The 15248-nt window shown below is 37.8% G+C and overlaps 1 protein-coding gene across 7 annotated transcripts in view; it reads left to right on the top strand.

Annotated features, from left to right (window-relative positions):
- Window positions 1–15248, top strand: part of MARCHF8 (membrane associated ring-CH-type finger 8) — a 119132-nt gene that overhangs the window by 65411 nt on the left and 38473 nt on the right. The window contains exon 1 of one of the 7 annotated variants that reach the window (XM_061178603.1): window positions 10459–10611. The exons of the other annotated variants lie outside the window; for them this stretch is intronic. Coding sequence (XP_061034586.1) covers window positions 10600–10611 — 12 coding nt within the window. The 5' untranslated portion in view covers window positions 10459–10599. Of the gene's footprint in view, window positions 1–10458; window positions 10612–15248 lie in introns of those variants that run through there. 7 annotated transcript variants of the gene reach the window in all.

The raw sequence follows: 15248 nt of genomic DNA, 5'->3' as shown, positions 1-15248 counted from the left end.
GGGTCGGGGGGGTGGTGGTGAGAGGAATTGGGAGACAGGGATTGACACACATACACTGTTGATACTATGTATGAAATAGATAACTAATGAGAACATACTGTATTGCACAGGGAATTCTACTTAGTGCACTGTGGTGACCTAAATGGGAAGGAAATCCAAAAAAGAGGGGATATATGTATATGTATAGCTGATTCATTTTGCTGTACAGTAGAAACTGACACAACATTGTAAAGCAACTATACTTCAATAAAAATTAATTAAAAATAAATAAATATCAGGAGGCTACTTTTGGATTCACAGCATCAGGTTATATGTGAATGAATAGTAGTGGTTGCAGTTACAAGAAAGTCCTAATAATATCTTTGGCCTCAGGGCTTTGGTTTTTGAATTAGGCTTAGGCTGATTAAGGTATAATCCTTGTGTATTACTAGCTGTGTAATTAGCATTTATAAGCAGAGTCACCATCCAAACTGTGAAAGACACGCTCAGGTTATTCATACTGTTCCCTAAGGTTCATCAATATCTGTTCCCTGAGAGCAAAGGATATTTGAAGAGAAATATCAAATTTCTCTTCAAATTAGCTTTGTGAGCCTCTGCTTACCAGCACGGTTCTTGTGGTCACTCAGTGAGTGTCACCATTCTCTTTTCTGGGTCTCAGTGGCCCTCCCATACCCAACCCACTGATGGCAGTTGTCATCCCAAATCTAACTCACAGGTATAGAGACTAGAATCTTTTACCAAGTGAACTTTGAAACTGCCTTTGAAAGAATTATTCCATTAAGTTCAAGGTAATACTGAGAGTTTTTTGAGGAAAATTTGAACTTTCAGCCCCTTACTTTAAAAAATTATTTATTATGAAAAACAGAAAAATTGTGGAGGGACTACTTTAGATTTAAAGAAACTAAAGAGACATAACAACCAAATATAATATGTAAACCTTGATGGAACCTGCTAGGAAAAATAGGCAGCTATAAACTGTCTTTTTTGAGACAACTGGGAAATCTGAATATTGTCTATATATTAAATGAGAATTATAGAATTATGGCTAAATTTCTTAGATGTGAAAATGGCACTGTGGTTATATAGGAGAATGTTCTTGTTCTTAGAACATGCATTCAGAAATATGTAGGGGTAACATGTATAATGTCTGCAACTTACTTTCAAATGGTTCAGCCAGAAAAAGAAAAATAACAAGGAAAAGAAAAAAAAATGTGTGTGTGTGTGTATCAGAGAAAGAGAGGAAGAAAGCAAATGTGGCAAATTTTATAACAGTTGATGCATCTTGTTGAAGGATATAAGGTATTCATTATACTGTTCTTACAAATTTTCTGTAGATTTTTAAATTTTCAAAATAAAAATTTTGGGAAATAAAAAAATATGCCATTTTCTAACATGAGATAAAGCCAGGGTTGCAGTAAACAATGATAAACAGTAAACAATGATAGACAAAAGGCCAGTGGATGAATTATTTAATGAGATGCTTCGTAGGTATTCAGCTATTTTAAAATCTGATTCCAAACTTTTTATGATACTTTAGGATTATGCAATCATTGGTTGATATTTATGCCCAGTTGTTGAAATAAAGAGTTCTGTTTTTAAATTGTGGTTATTGCGAATCATTGATGTTTCTCATCCATCACATTAGCAGAATATTCAAAATGGAACCTGTGACTAGATTAGGTTTTCTCTGTGTTGTATTTTAGGAGATTTACTTCCTTTGTTTAGGTTTTCATGCTGTCAAATATCTGTACTTTAGGTGTTCTCAGATGTGTGGCTCACTCTGTCTCTTGTTGACCTTTCTTCTGTGATATGTTAAAGAAGAGTGTTCAAACTGGTGTGTCCAAGGCTGGGAGGCGTGTGCAGACTTCCCAAAGGGCACACAAGCATGGGTGGGCTGAAGGGGATTTGTTTTCAGATCCTCTCTTTCCACATATACTTGAGCCTAAAACTACTCCTTTGAGTTTTCCACCTGCATCTCCTCTTCTACTCGGAAGAAGAAAGACATACCCCTTAATTTTACTCTGTAGCATTGTCCTAGGAAATAAAAATCTCAGGCCATCAAAGGGACAATTGGAATTACTGGTTTTGGGAATTCTCCTTTTAATAAATAATCAAATCACTGTATACCTGCCTGGTTAGTTTATCTTTTCTTGTCTTATACAAACTGTATTTCTGATGCTTCAGAAGTAGGGTATGTTGGCCTATGATTACATGTTATGAACTCAGATACATTATCGATATAGATTGATGAAAGTGACTTCACCTCTTCCATCCCCCAAAATGCCGTTCTGCAGTGAAGAGCTTTTAAGGGAGAAACCTTTGAGAGCAAAGCAAAGTAAGCTTCAAGTGACAAAAATGGCATTTTAAAAAAAATGTAGCTTATTTAACAATAAGCTGATTTTTTTAGCTATTCTCAGTTCTTAGTTGCTAGGATGGGTCATTAGTCATAGAGTAATGCACATTAGGACAGCTGAAGCAAAACTTGTTAGTGAAGCCAGTTTTCAATGTGACTGGAATATTTTCTTGGACTATACAGTTTTTCAAGATATTCCAGGTAAAATATGAGGATAAAAAAATTTTTTGATCTCTTTCCAATAAAATGTATGTCATTCAACAAAGCAGGTAATACCTCTTTTATTGAATCATATTATGAAATATTTATTCCAGTTACACTTAATCCTTATAAAATATTTTATATTTTCTACCACCTGTTAATAAAAAATGAAATTATATTCTTGCTGCCAGACTGATTTGTTTTTAGCAGTGTAGTAATTACAGTAGTTTTTTAGGAATTTCACCTTGGTATTTGCTCCATATCCTCTCTTGTGTGGTAGAATGGAATTCATAGCCTACATAAGTTTTTAGATCATAACAAAAGCACATGATTGAGTTCCCCTGGAAGCCTGGTGATTGGCCCAGGCCTGAATCCTACTTGACACCTAATTTGGACCCTAGTCCTTTTCTGAATCTTAAGTCTGACTTTGCTTTGCCCAAACCACACATATCTTCATTCGTACTTTTTATCCTGACCAACACTACTTCAGCATTGATTTTTCCAGCATTGAGGGAACTTAATCTGCTATAATTTAGATAAATATACAGTGTACTGTGTCAGGTGTTCAAGGATTGCTTAAATGTTTAAAAATGTTATTATTGTGAAACTGTGTTTTTCCTATATTTAAGTAGGTCCACATAATGTATTTGTAAACTCTCTCTCTAATGTATATGTCCAATAGGGACTCCATTCTTCCTTTCCATTCTCCATTCTCTTCCTCCATGGATGGGTGGTAGTGGGTGGATATGTAAAAAAGAGAAAAAGAAGCTAGCATCTCTATCTCTGATGTGGCACTTAAAAAATTCTACCATGTAGTTTTTACCTAGTGGTTGGTTTACCTGTTTCTATCCCATAATAGACTATCAATTCCTTACTGGTAGGGATGATATTTTCTTCATCAACAGAACTCCCTTGTAGCTTATAGGATTGTGCGATCCATGTTTGAATGAAAATATTCTCAATCTTTCGTGAATGATAATTGTAATTTTTATGCAAATATTTATATTTTCATTTTAACTGCAGGTCAAAAAAGTATAAGATGGTAGTTGGAAAAATCTGGTAAATATTTTCTTGCATAAACTTCCTGCCAGTATATCTGTTAGTGTTCCACAGCTGTGGAATTCTCAATGCTTCTGTTATAAAACTGGCACAGTCCCGAGGTCTCTGACAAGTTCAGTGGTTTGAACGCTAAGTCGTTTTAATTAGAAGCATTGTCGTCTAGAGCAGTGATATGATAATGATAGCTTCAAGAATGCTCTTGAATGTGGCATATAAGGAAGAAGGGGGCTCTAGGTAGAAAACTATACCAGTGTCTGAGGGCATGGTTTGCGGCTGAGCTGGGATCAGCAGGCCAGGCCAGGACTGGCATTATTAATGAGATAATGTGGAAAGGTTCTCACAGGGTGTTCCCTTAGGCAACCTGTTAGTAGCTGAGGAAGTCCAGTCCTCCTGAAATGCCCAGATAAGCTTATAGTAAAGGTCAGAGCAAACTGGATATCTCATCCAGAGTATTGGGCAACATTTGAGGGAGCAAGTTTCAAGATTCTGGGAAACAGGAGTTTATCAGGTCAAGGGTCTTCAGAGCAATGGCAGAGAATTCACCCATCCATGAATGGGTGTTGGCTGCAGCCAGGGTTATTGATACTTTCCTCCTGCTTCTTTAGGGATATGTCATTGCAGCTGTCTTAAGAGTTTGAAGGTCTTGGTTGAAATGTCAGTAGTGGGGAAAGTAGACACGTCATCAAGTGCAGACTCTATCTTCTGTCTCACTTGGGTCTCTCTTTTCTGCATTTCATGTGGCACTATGATCATAGAATCAAAAGTACTCTGGCACAGTCCCAACTTTGATGCAGAGTTTTAATGAAAATTGGAAGGACTTACCTGACAACCATTGCCTTGCCCTATTTCAGAATTCTTAAGAAAGCTTGGCCCTCCATAATCAAGGCTTTCACCTCATACACCCAAAAGGAATCAGAATTCTTTCTGAGACACTTAGAATATGTGTGAGTCCATCACTGTTGTATTAAATGCCAGGGAGGCTACTCTTCGGAGAAATACCTTTACCTGTACACATGTAGGTTTTAAGGTCTTCAAGGATGGTTCTGTCAGTGGGAATTTTAAACTCAGGGCAGAGAGGTATTTGAAAAGAGGATATGAGTCAAGGAATAGATGACAGTAGTTGAGAGACAATAAGAACAAACAAAATGATAACTCAAAAAAAAATTTTTTTTAATAGATTTAATTTATTCATTTATTTATTTATTTTGTTATTTTTGGCCGTGTTGGGTCTTCGTTGCTGTGCGCGGCCTTTCTCTAGTTGCGGTGAGCGGGGGCTACTCTTTGTTGCGGTGCGCGGGCTTTTCATTGCGGTGGCTTCTCTTGTTGCGGAGCACAGGCTCTAGGCGCACGGGCTCCAGTAGTTGTGGCTTGGAGGCTCAGTAGTTGTGGCTCGCAGGCTCTAGAGCACAGGCTCAGTAGCTGTGGCGCACGGGCTTAGTTGCTCCGCGGCATGTGGGATCTTCCCGGACCAGGGCTCGAACCCCTGTCCCCTGCATTGGCAGGTGGATGCTTAACCACTGCGCCACCAGGGAAGCCCCAAAAATTTTACGTTATAGTTTAAAATATATGAGAAACAGTAGACTGATGCCCAAGGTGGTGATTATCGTAAAATTGAAGAATTAGTTTATCACATAGAATTAATGTATTACCCGACAATTCCTTGCGCTTCTTTGATGGTTTGTCATGGGGAAAATGTTGAAAACCCTTGCCTGTTTTATATATTTAAAATGTGTTCATCTAAGCCTTAGCCTACTATGGAGGACATGGAAAATACAGGAAAATGTGAATGACACTATGTTCCAAAATCTTCCCTTGTAAAGTTTTAGTTTCTTATAACAGTTACAGGCCCTTCTTCCAGAAGTTCTCTTTTTACAATATACACTCTGTCCTCCATATCCATAGGTTCCACATCTGCTAATTCAAGCAGCTTCGGATCAAAAATATTCGAGAAAAAAATTCCGGAAGGTTCCCAAAAGCGGAACTTGAATTTGTTGCAACTATTTACATAGCACTTACATTGTACTGGGTATTATAAGTAATCTAGAGATGATTTTAGGTATATGGGAAGATGTGCGTAGACTATATGCTAACGCGTTTTATATAAGGAACTTGAGCATCTGTGGATTTTGGTATCTGTGGGGGTCCTGGAACCACCCCCGCCCCCCATGGATACCGAGGGATGACTACATACATATTATCATTCTTGGAGTAGGGAGTACAAGAAGGCTCTAAAACACAGGGTAGAATTGTACATGTGCACAATACATAAGAAGGAGTTTTGATAACCTGGTTAAGTGCTAAGGATTCATAATTCTGCCGCCAACTGACTGATACTCTAGGGAAAATTGGTGTCTCTGGTGTGCCTTGTTCATTGTGAGAAACAGTTTGCCCTCCTTTTAATTTGTTCCTGAAGTCCGATATTCCCATAGACACCTCAGGCCAAACCATGAGCCTTACGGTAATCAGGATACATTTATTTTTTGCCTTTAAAAGATATTTATAACAGAAGTGATATTTAAATCAGGGGTGAAAGGATGGATGAGTTAATAAATAAGGTTGGAACAACTCACTTTCCATACAGAAAATTAAGATCCCTACTTCACACAAAACACAAAAGCAAATTTCAGATAGATTAAAGAAAGCTCCAAATGTAAAAAACCAAAACTTTCAAACTGCTTGAAGAAAATATAGGCAATATCTTTAGAATCTTGGGTCACAGAAGGTTTCTTTTTTTTTTTTTTTTAAATACAGCAAGTTCTTATTAGTCATCCATTTTATACACATCAGTGTATACATTGTCAATCCCAATCTCCCAGTTCATCCCACCACCACCCCCACCTCCCACTGCTTCCCCCCTTGGTATCCATACGTTTGTTCGGTACATCTTTGTCTCTATTTCTGCCCTGCAAACCGGTTCACCTGTACCATTTTTCCAGGTTCCACATATATGTGTTAATATACGATATTTGTTTTTCTCTTTCTGACTTACTTCACTCTGTATGACAATCTCTAGAGTCATCCACGTATCTACAAATGACCCAATTTCATTCCTTTTTATGGCTGAGTAATATTCCATTGTATATATGTACCACAACTTCTTTATCCATTCGTCTGTCGATGGGCATTTAGGTTGCTTCCATGACCTGGCTATTGTAAATAGCACAGCAATGAACATTGGGGTGCATGTGTCTTTTTGAATTATGGTTTTCTCTAGGTATATGCCCAGTAGTGGGATTGCTGGGTCATATGGTAATTCTATTTTTAGTTTTTTAAGGAACCTCCATACTGTTCTCCATAGTGGCTGTATCAATTTACATTCCCACCAACAGTGCAAGAGGGTTCCCTTTTCTCCACACCCTCTCCAGCATTTGTTGTTTGTAGATTTTCTGATGATGCCCGTTCTAACTGGTGTGAGGGGATACCTCATTGTAGTTTTGATTTGCATTTCTCTAATAATCGGTGATGTTGAGCAACTTTTCATGTGCTTCTTGGCCATCTGTATGTCCTCTTTGGAGAAATGTCTATTTAGGTCTTCTGCCCATTTTTGGATTGGGTTGTTTGTTTTTTTAATATTGAGCTGAATGAGCTGTTTATATATTTTGGAGATTAATCCTTTGTCTGTTGATTCGTTTGCAAATATTTTCTCCCATTCTGAGGGTTGTCTTTTCGTCTTGTTTGTAGTTTCCTTTGCTTTGCAAGAGCTTTTAAGTTTCATTAGGTCCCATTTGTTTATTTTTGTTTTTATTTCTATTACTCTAGGAGGTGGATCAAAAAAAAATCTTGCTGTGATTTATGTCAAAGAGTGTTCTTCCTATGTTTTCCTCTAAGAGTTTTATAGTGTCCAGTCTTACATTTAGGTCTCTAATCCATTTTGAGTTTATTTTTGTGTATGGTGTTAGGGAGTGTTCTAATTTCATTCTTTTACATGTAGTTGTCCAGTTTTCCCAGCACCACTTATTGAAGAGACTGTCTTTTCTCCATTGTAGGCAGTTGGCACAGGCTCTGAAATTCTATGTTAACTTTAAAAACACACATGCTAACATAAAAGCATTTAATATTTTAACTAGATAGTCCAAATGCCATCAGTTGGGATGCTTTCAGCTGCAAGTAACAGAACAACCAACCCAACCTGGATTAAACAATGAAAAGCTTTACCAGCTCATATAAAAGGAGGTCTGTGTAAAAGGGCAGGATGGGCTTCAGAGGTGGTTGATCCAGCATATCAGAGGCCTGTTCAAAGACCCGGGTTCTTTCTGTCTGTCTGCTCTACCATTCATGGGGTTTACTTCATCTCAAGGCAGATTTCCACTGAGATTGTAGATAGTTGTCAGCATTCCTGGCTGTGCATGACCTTGTGCATGTGAGGAAGAGAAGCTTGTTGCTCTCTCTAAGGGTGAGAAGGTAATTTCCCAGATGCCTCCAGCAGATCTCACCTCATGAGCCAGAAGTGGGCTCTTGCCAGTCAACCTACTCCAGGAAAAGAGGGTGAGGTGAGCATCCTGAGATGCATAGTAACTCTGGGGAGAGAGGGATACTGAAGAGAATTGGGGCTCTGTTGAGGAGGAAGAAGGGGAGGCAACCAGCAGTATTCCCACTAGTCATTTAGTTTTAATGCTACTCTTTTGATGTCTGTTATGCCATGAGGTTTTTGAGTTAGAACTATTTTTTATGCGGCCATATGAGATGTCTTTCTTTTCTTGTGAGTAGTGTGATTTCTGTTTTAAGATGGCAGAGTGAAGCCAAATTTCAAAATATCCATCCTTTTAGACCTGAAGATATGAACAGCAAATGGATAAAAGTTAGCAGACATATACCAACAGCAAATTCAAAGAACACAGCTGATGGTCAGTAAGAGAAATGAAAGTTTTCAAGAATTCAGAGGGTTTGGCTCAGAGTCGTTCTTCACCTCTCACTATGCAGAGGCTCTATGAGAGAAAAGGATAGTGAGCAAATACTGCAAAATCCTTAATGGGTGTGGCAGGAGAGTGGGTGAGTACAGGCAGTGCTGTGCTGTAGGAGCACTGGGAATTCCAGGTGACTGGAATCCCTTCCCTGAATGTTTCTCTCATGTGACAAAGAAAAGCATACTAGAGATCGTTATTTTGGTATGTCCCGGCTGAGAAAGAAGTAGAGAAGAAAGGCAGAATGACAGTAAACCCTGGAGCTGATTATCTTCATCAGTAAACTGGGAGTTAGCAGAACACCTGACAGAAGGCAACCTTGATAAAGGGAGTCTCTGGTGAACAGTAAGTGGAAGAAGCGGCACATAGGGAACCCGGGATGACAGGTCTCCCTTATCTCTTTCATGGGCTAGGTAGGGGTGTTCATTGGATAGGCAGGATTTGAAGGAAATGGAATGGTTACAAAGGAACAACCTGGGCTGACTCTTTCTGATGGAAATGAAATATCACAAGGATTGAGGGAATTACAGAATGTTAGGGAGGAGAAGAATATATCCCTGGGAGAAGAGAGCAGAGTTAGGCTGCTTGTAACCCTAGCCCCTGTTGAGCTGGATCCCTTTTCCTTTTATCACACTCCTGAACCTCCCTTCCCCCCAACACACCTGCACAAAGCTGCTAGAATGCAGCACCAGCTGAGGATGTGGCTGGGAGGGGAAAGGTTCCCCTAAACTACACAGTAACACCGACAGAAGTGCTCCACAGAACATCCTGAGCCAATGAGAAGACACGGCCAGGCCTCTGCACTCACAGCAAGGTGGAGAGAAAGGCACAGTGCCTGCAGAAAAAAGATGCAGTCTGTTCTGGAAGGAATAATAATTTCCCTTCAAAACAGAAGAGAGTCCTGCATGAGCTATTAAGAACCTGAGTTTCATAGAACATTGGCTCAGAAATGATGATAATAATAAAATAACAGAATGAGGTGGAAAGGGGAAAACATGGGGCCAAGGAGACTCATAGAGAACCAATTTGCAGAATAAACAAATTAGAAGCAGCTAGGAACAGAATAGTCATGGCTGAAAAATTAACTTACTGACAGAGCACAATCTTGAGATATTCAGTGAGTGCAGAAGAAAAAGAAAGATTGAAACAAGTGAAAATGATAGGTGTGGTATTGGGCTTCCTGGAGGCGGAGCTGAGCTAGAAGTATGGGCCTTCAGTTTTTTGTTCAAGTTCCTCTTGGAATTAGGTTTTTGGTTGCAGAGAATTGACCACTTTAGACAGCACTCATTTGGAAATGTGTAAGCATTGACAAATGGCGAAAATGAATGTTCATGTTCTTCCTAGAAGAATACCAATGAGATGAAAGATTTATTTATAGCCTGAGATACCAGGAAAATTCCCCTTTGAAGCAATTTGTTTCCTGGCAGTGATACTAAAAGCTCCCTTCCCCCACCACATGATGATTTTCTATGCTTTGCAGGACCTGGTCTTTTGCTAAATGTAAATACTGACCTGCTGATCTCAGGGCAAGCTGCTTTTCCTATAGCCAGAACCCACTTTGTAGGACAGGTTCTATGGAGAAAAAAATTTTTTTTGTTCTGTTGGACATTTATGGTTAATCATTGACATTTTCTACATTAAAAAAAAAAGTCTCTCAAGTAAGTCTGGGTGATAGGTTAGCATGAAAGAAGAGCAAACAAATCCACTAATGTTTACTTTAGTTGACTAGAAAACTGAACTTTCATTCCTTGCATGTCACCAAGTATGGTTTAGAATCTTTACATTGTAAATTGCTGTGGGGAGTAGATCATAGAGCAGAAATTGGTTGCTGGAATGGACTTGTCATGAATTATTCATTCACTACCTAGTTCCTAGGAAATCAGCTGGAGGAAGTAGTTAGTCCAGTTTGATCACAGGAGTGGTATGCTAAGGGCTCTAGCAAGCCCTTACAAGTCCGGCAGCAGCGACGATGTGCTTCTGCTGGCTGCTGTAGGGCAGCAGCTGCTGTGCATTGCAGGCAGAACCAAGGAACATGCTGCTGGGGGAGAGCTGCACTGAGGACTCCCTGATGCTTCTTGCCAGAAAATGAAGCTTCAGGTAGGAGAAGTGCCCTGTTAGCGTGGCTGGATTTCTCATGGATCTTAGGGATGCCATTAGGCCTTATGGAACAAATCTGCATAGAACTGGAGTTGCTCAAGGGTGCCTCACTAGTGAGGTTGCCAGCCAGAGAAGCTTAGCAGTTTATTTCCATTTTCAAGGGTGTACTTTGTTTCTAACAAAACCGTTCCTTGAAATTGTGAAAAGTATTCTTGCGCCAAATAAACATTTAAGTCTATAAATTATAGCATATGTTTTAATGATATCTCCTACTCTTGGTGTAAAAAATGTCTTTTTTATTGACATAATATTGGTCATATAATTTAAAATCATGGAATTATGACTTTGGAAAATCATGAGAAAGACAACTTAGTTTATAATTTGCATGAGCACAGCTGCAGGCTCCGTTGTATTTTCTAGAGGAAAGGCACCTTGGTTCTTTCTGCTGGAGCATTCATTTTGGGAAGATCTTTTAGCTTCTCATAAGATGGAAAATGCATAACAGATGGAACAGTAACAAAGGGTCTTTGTTCTATTTGTTGGTATTATTTACTGTGTGTGTGCGCGCACGCGTGCGTGTGTACGCGCGCACGCGCACTCTTCTTTCTCAGTAAGCCAGACATGTAATTTCATTTGGCAGGGACTTTCTAATGTTGCCATTTGCATGTCTGTCTTATTTTGTATGGATGCTCTCTCTGTTAACTTTGCTGAGGCTATGAGTTGCTCTTGAGCTGGAGGGACAAAAGTAGTAAAGATGAAAAGAGCCTCAAGGAATCTGGGCCAAATTGGATATACATATTTCATCATGAAATACCATTTATAGTTTTGAAACTCTTAAGTAAACAAACATCCCTTGAACACATACACTCTGAGCTCTGAGACAACCAGTGAAAATCAACAGTCTCCTTCTGCATCATTTTCTTAAGCTCCACAAGAGAAAGGGATCTTTGTTTTGTTCACTCATCATTCCCAAGGGCCTAGAACAGTACTGGGCACATAGTAGGTGGTTAATAAATGTGTTCCCTGAATGAGAATGTTCTGTACTAAAGAAAACAGTCTTCCTACAAAGGTTATAGTATTGACAGTGTTACAGTTTATTTGAAAACTTTTACAACAAATGTATTCTGAATTGTATTGGTAAAGATTTTTCAGGTAACTTCAAGGAATTATGTATTTCTTGGATATATAAAGAGTTTTAAAGTGGCAGAAATTAAAATCCATTCATTTTACTGTCTGTATAATTAAGGTTTTTAAAAAATCAACAGTGAATACAAAGACCTTTCATTTTTTGGTGTAACTTTATTTCATGTTCAAAAAATGAAAATTACTTAATGGAAAATGTATTTGGAAAAGAGTGTATTCATCAATACCTTACTAGGGATATTATCATTCTAATCATGCCATGTTACATGTAACATTTTAAAAAGCATTTATCATTCTATATCAGAAGGCTTTTAAAACTATAAACCCATTTATTCATAACTTCTAGGGTAAGTTTAAGACTGCAGTATGTTTGGAGCTGAGTGGAACTAAGCAGGGCAACATATTCCCCATAGATAATATCACATTTGAGAACTCAGTGGAACCAAAAGGGGTCATCTCTGTTAACTTCTCTCTCCTCCCCGCTCCCACACAAGCCCACTTTATAAAGGACAAAACTGAAATCCAGAGAACATAGATGCATGGCCCAAGAACAAATGGTTAGCTGTTATGGTTTTACGCTTGACCATCTCAAATTTTTTAGTTGCTTGTTACTTTATTATTGCCACATTAAAGCTTAGAAAAATGAAACAGATAATCACAGTATTATAAATTTGGACTGTATTATTTTACTGAAGACAACTATTAGTGCATCTTGCATTACTTTAAATAAATTGTCTTAGTCTATTTGTTGAAATACAGTTTTATAAATTGTAGACTTTTCACCCTTTTGTGATGTATTTTTTTTCCTGAGTTAAAATTGTAATGGCTAAATGTGCCCTAAATTTTATTTCAAATTTGAACTTTTTTATAAAATGATGTTTTGTTCTATTTTTGTTACTCCTTAAAACTATCTGGGTTTTGCTTTTATTTTTGAGATAGATGTAGATTGTTGCATAATTTTTCTGAGTCCTTTTTACCAACTATATTAGTCTGCTTGGGTTGCCTTAATAAAACGTTACGTGTGTGGAGACAGAGAGGTATCTCTCTCTTTCCCATCTCAAAGGGATAAGCAAAATGTGGTAAATCCATACAATAGAATGTTATTTAGCCGTGAAAAGGAATGAAGTATTAATACATACTGCAGCATCAGCAAACCTTGAAAACATGTTAAGTGAAAGAAACCAGACACAAAAGGCCACATTTTGTCTGACTCCATTTGTATGAAAGACAGAGATAGAAAACAGATGAGTGGTTGCTAGGGACTTGGAAGAGGGGAATGGGGTTTTGTTTTAGGGTAGTGAAAATGTTCTGGAACTAGAGAGGGATGATGGTTGCTGAACATTTTAAGTATACTAATGTCACTGAATTGTGCACTTTAAAATGGTTGAAATGGTAAGTTTTCTGTGTGTTTTACCACAAGAAAAAACAAAAAAAATGAGCTTACAACCAGAAAAATATTTTTTCAGGAAAAGGTAAAATCATGATTCTCATGAACAAATATTAAGGAATTTATTATACTCATGTGATATGAAAGAACTAGCAGATGTTTAACCAGTTCAAAGGAAAAGTCAAAAGAGCACCAATTTATGTAAAGGAAATATTGAGAACTGCAAATGGAGACAAAACTGATTTTTCCATGGGAGGGGGGTGGAAGTCAAAAGTCACTCTCAAATAGGACATCACTTACTTATTAAGTACCTACATTGTACAAGGAATTGCACATAGCTCATAGTTTTCCATTGAAACTCAACATTTTCCCCCTATAGTCTCCCCTCTTTTGATAAAAAATCTCATAGAAAAATTATTCTTGATCAAAATTAAGATCCTATTAGATTTGGCCTGATTATTTATATAGGGACAACAAGAGTGTTAATTTCCCTTATGGGCCTTCTTAAGTTGCTTTGCTGGAAGTTTTTCTAAGGAATATCAGAGTGGATTTTTTAAAGCCTCATTATTTGTGGTCCTAACATTAGGAAGCCAAACCAAGAACTTGCTATCAAATTTCACTTATAGTACCTATAAATTTTCCTAATTTCTTGAGGTCCCCCAAATACTTTGTTTCCTAGGCCTGCCAGGAAGTGGCTTTCCTTACTTGTCTGTAAGGCTGGGAACCTTTAAGCCAGTTTTCCCAAGAAGGGCTCTGAAAAACACAATCTGAGTTCCTTAAATGTGCCTGGTCATATCTGATTGAATGAGCACCATCCTTAAATGTGAGCTTAGCTGCAAAATCAGAGTTTCCAATTATGTCCTAGTAAGAAAGAGGACAGATTCTTATTGAACCTATGCAGGTAACTATTGCTATGAAGATAAGAATATGCAATAAGAGTTATGAATTCTGGAGGGCTCAGGCAGGGAGAATAAGATATCATTGACAGGGGTTTCATTTCAGTTTATGAAAGCAGAGTCTACTAAATTATTGTGAGTTAAAGGAAAGAGAAAGGACTTCCTTATATATTTAGGAAATAGAACATTCAAACAGTATCAAGAATGTTTAAAACAAAACTAACAATATTCCCTCATCAATTCATTTAACCTTGTTAGATTAGTTCTTATTGCACTGAATCTTGCTAAGAGTTCTGGAAATCATGACTTAGTTCACTGGTATGGTCTCAGAGTTGTTTAAATGATGCCATCAGAAGCCTGTACCCAAAAGTACCTGGCATAGTCCTTTTCCATGGGCCTCTGACACAGCCCTCTAGCCTGTAGCTGATTGCAAGAGCTTTCAGGGAAACATCAGACTAAAATAAACAAACAGAAAATATCTGTAGATGGCAAAAGACTTAAAATGGCTGTGCTTACTCTATTAGTGATAATTTTAAAAATGAATTGTCTTATGAGAGAGTTTATGTCAAGAAACATGTAACTGGCAGGGAAATTTGGCTATTTCTTCGGCATGCAAAACAAGATAATTAAGTCAGTCCCCTCCAAATTTTAGACAAAATAATTATAAACATAATAAACTCTATATTTAAGGAATGCAATGAACAGTACATCTGATTTATAAAAAAATGAATGAGCATAAACTTTACAGAGAAAAAAATCTTGAGATATAATAATCCTTAGACATTAATGACCATGAATACAACACAAATATATCAGGACTGTCAAGTAAAGAGATTCAGTAAGTCTGAAATATTTCCTAAACTTTCTGTATATTAATGAAACTCCATAGTAGGTGATGGGAATCCCCAACTGAAAACCATTGGCCTAGAAGATGCTAGATTCAAATATTAAAAGTAAAGTAGTGACCACGTTAACATTTTAAAACAATAACAGAAATCATGTCTGATAACAACTACAGAGTACAGAGCAGCATCAGGACTCTGATAAATAGAAATGTATCATGACAGCGCAGTACGGACAGATCTCTTCTCATTTCATAACTCTTCCCATGCAGTTCATCAATAGTAACAAATCAAGAAAACCTAGTCTCAGTACCTTTCCTTTTATAGGATGAAAAGATAAACCTTTGTGATTTTTCAGGGCCCCCCTGG

The sequence above is a fragment of the Eubalaena glacialis genome, chromosome 1, assembly GCF_028564815.1.
Source record: "Eubalaena glacialis isolate mEubGla1 chromosome 1, mEubGla1.1.hap2.+ XY, whole genome shotgun sequence".
Classification (NCBI taxonomy): domain Eukaryota; kingdom Metazoa; phylum Chordata; class Mammalia; order Artiodactyla; family Balaenidae; genus Eubalaena; species Eubalaena glacialis.
This window is presented reverse-complemented; position numbering and strand designations above follow the sequence as displayed.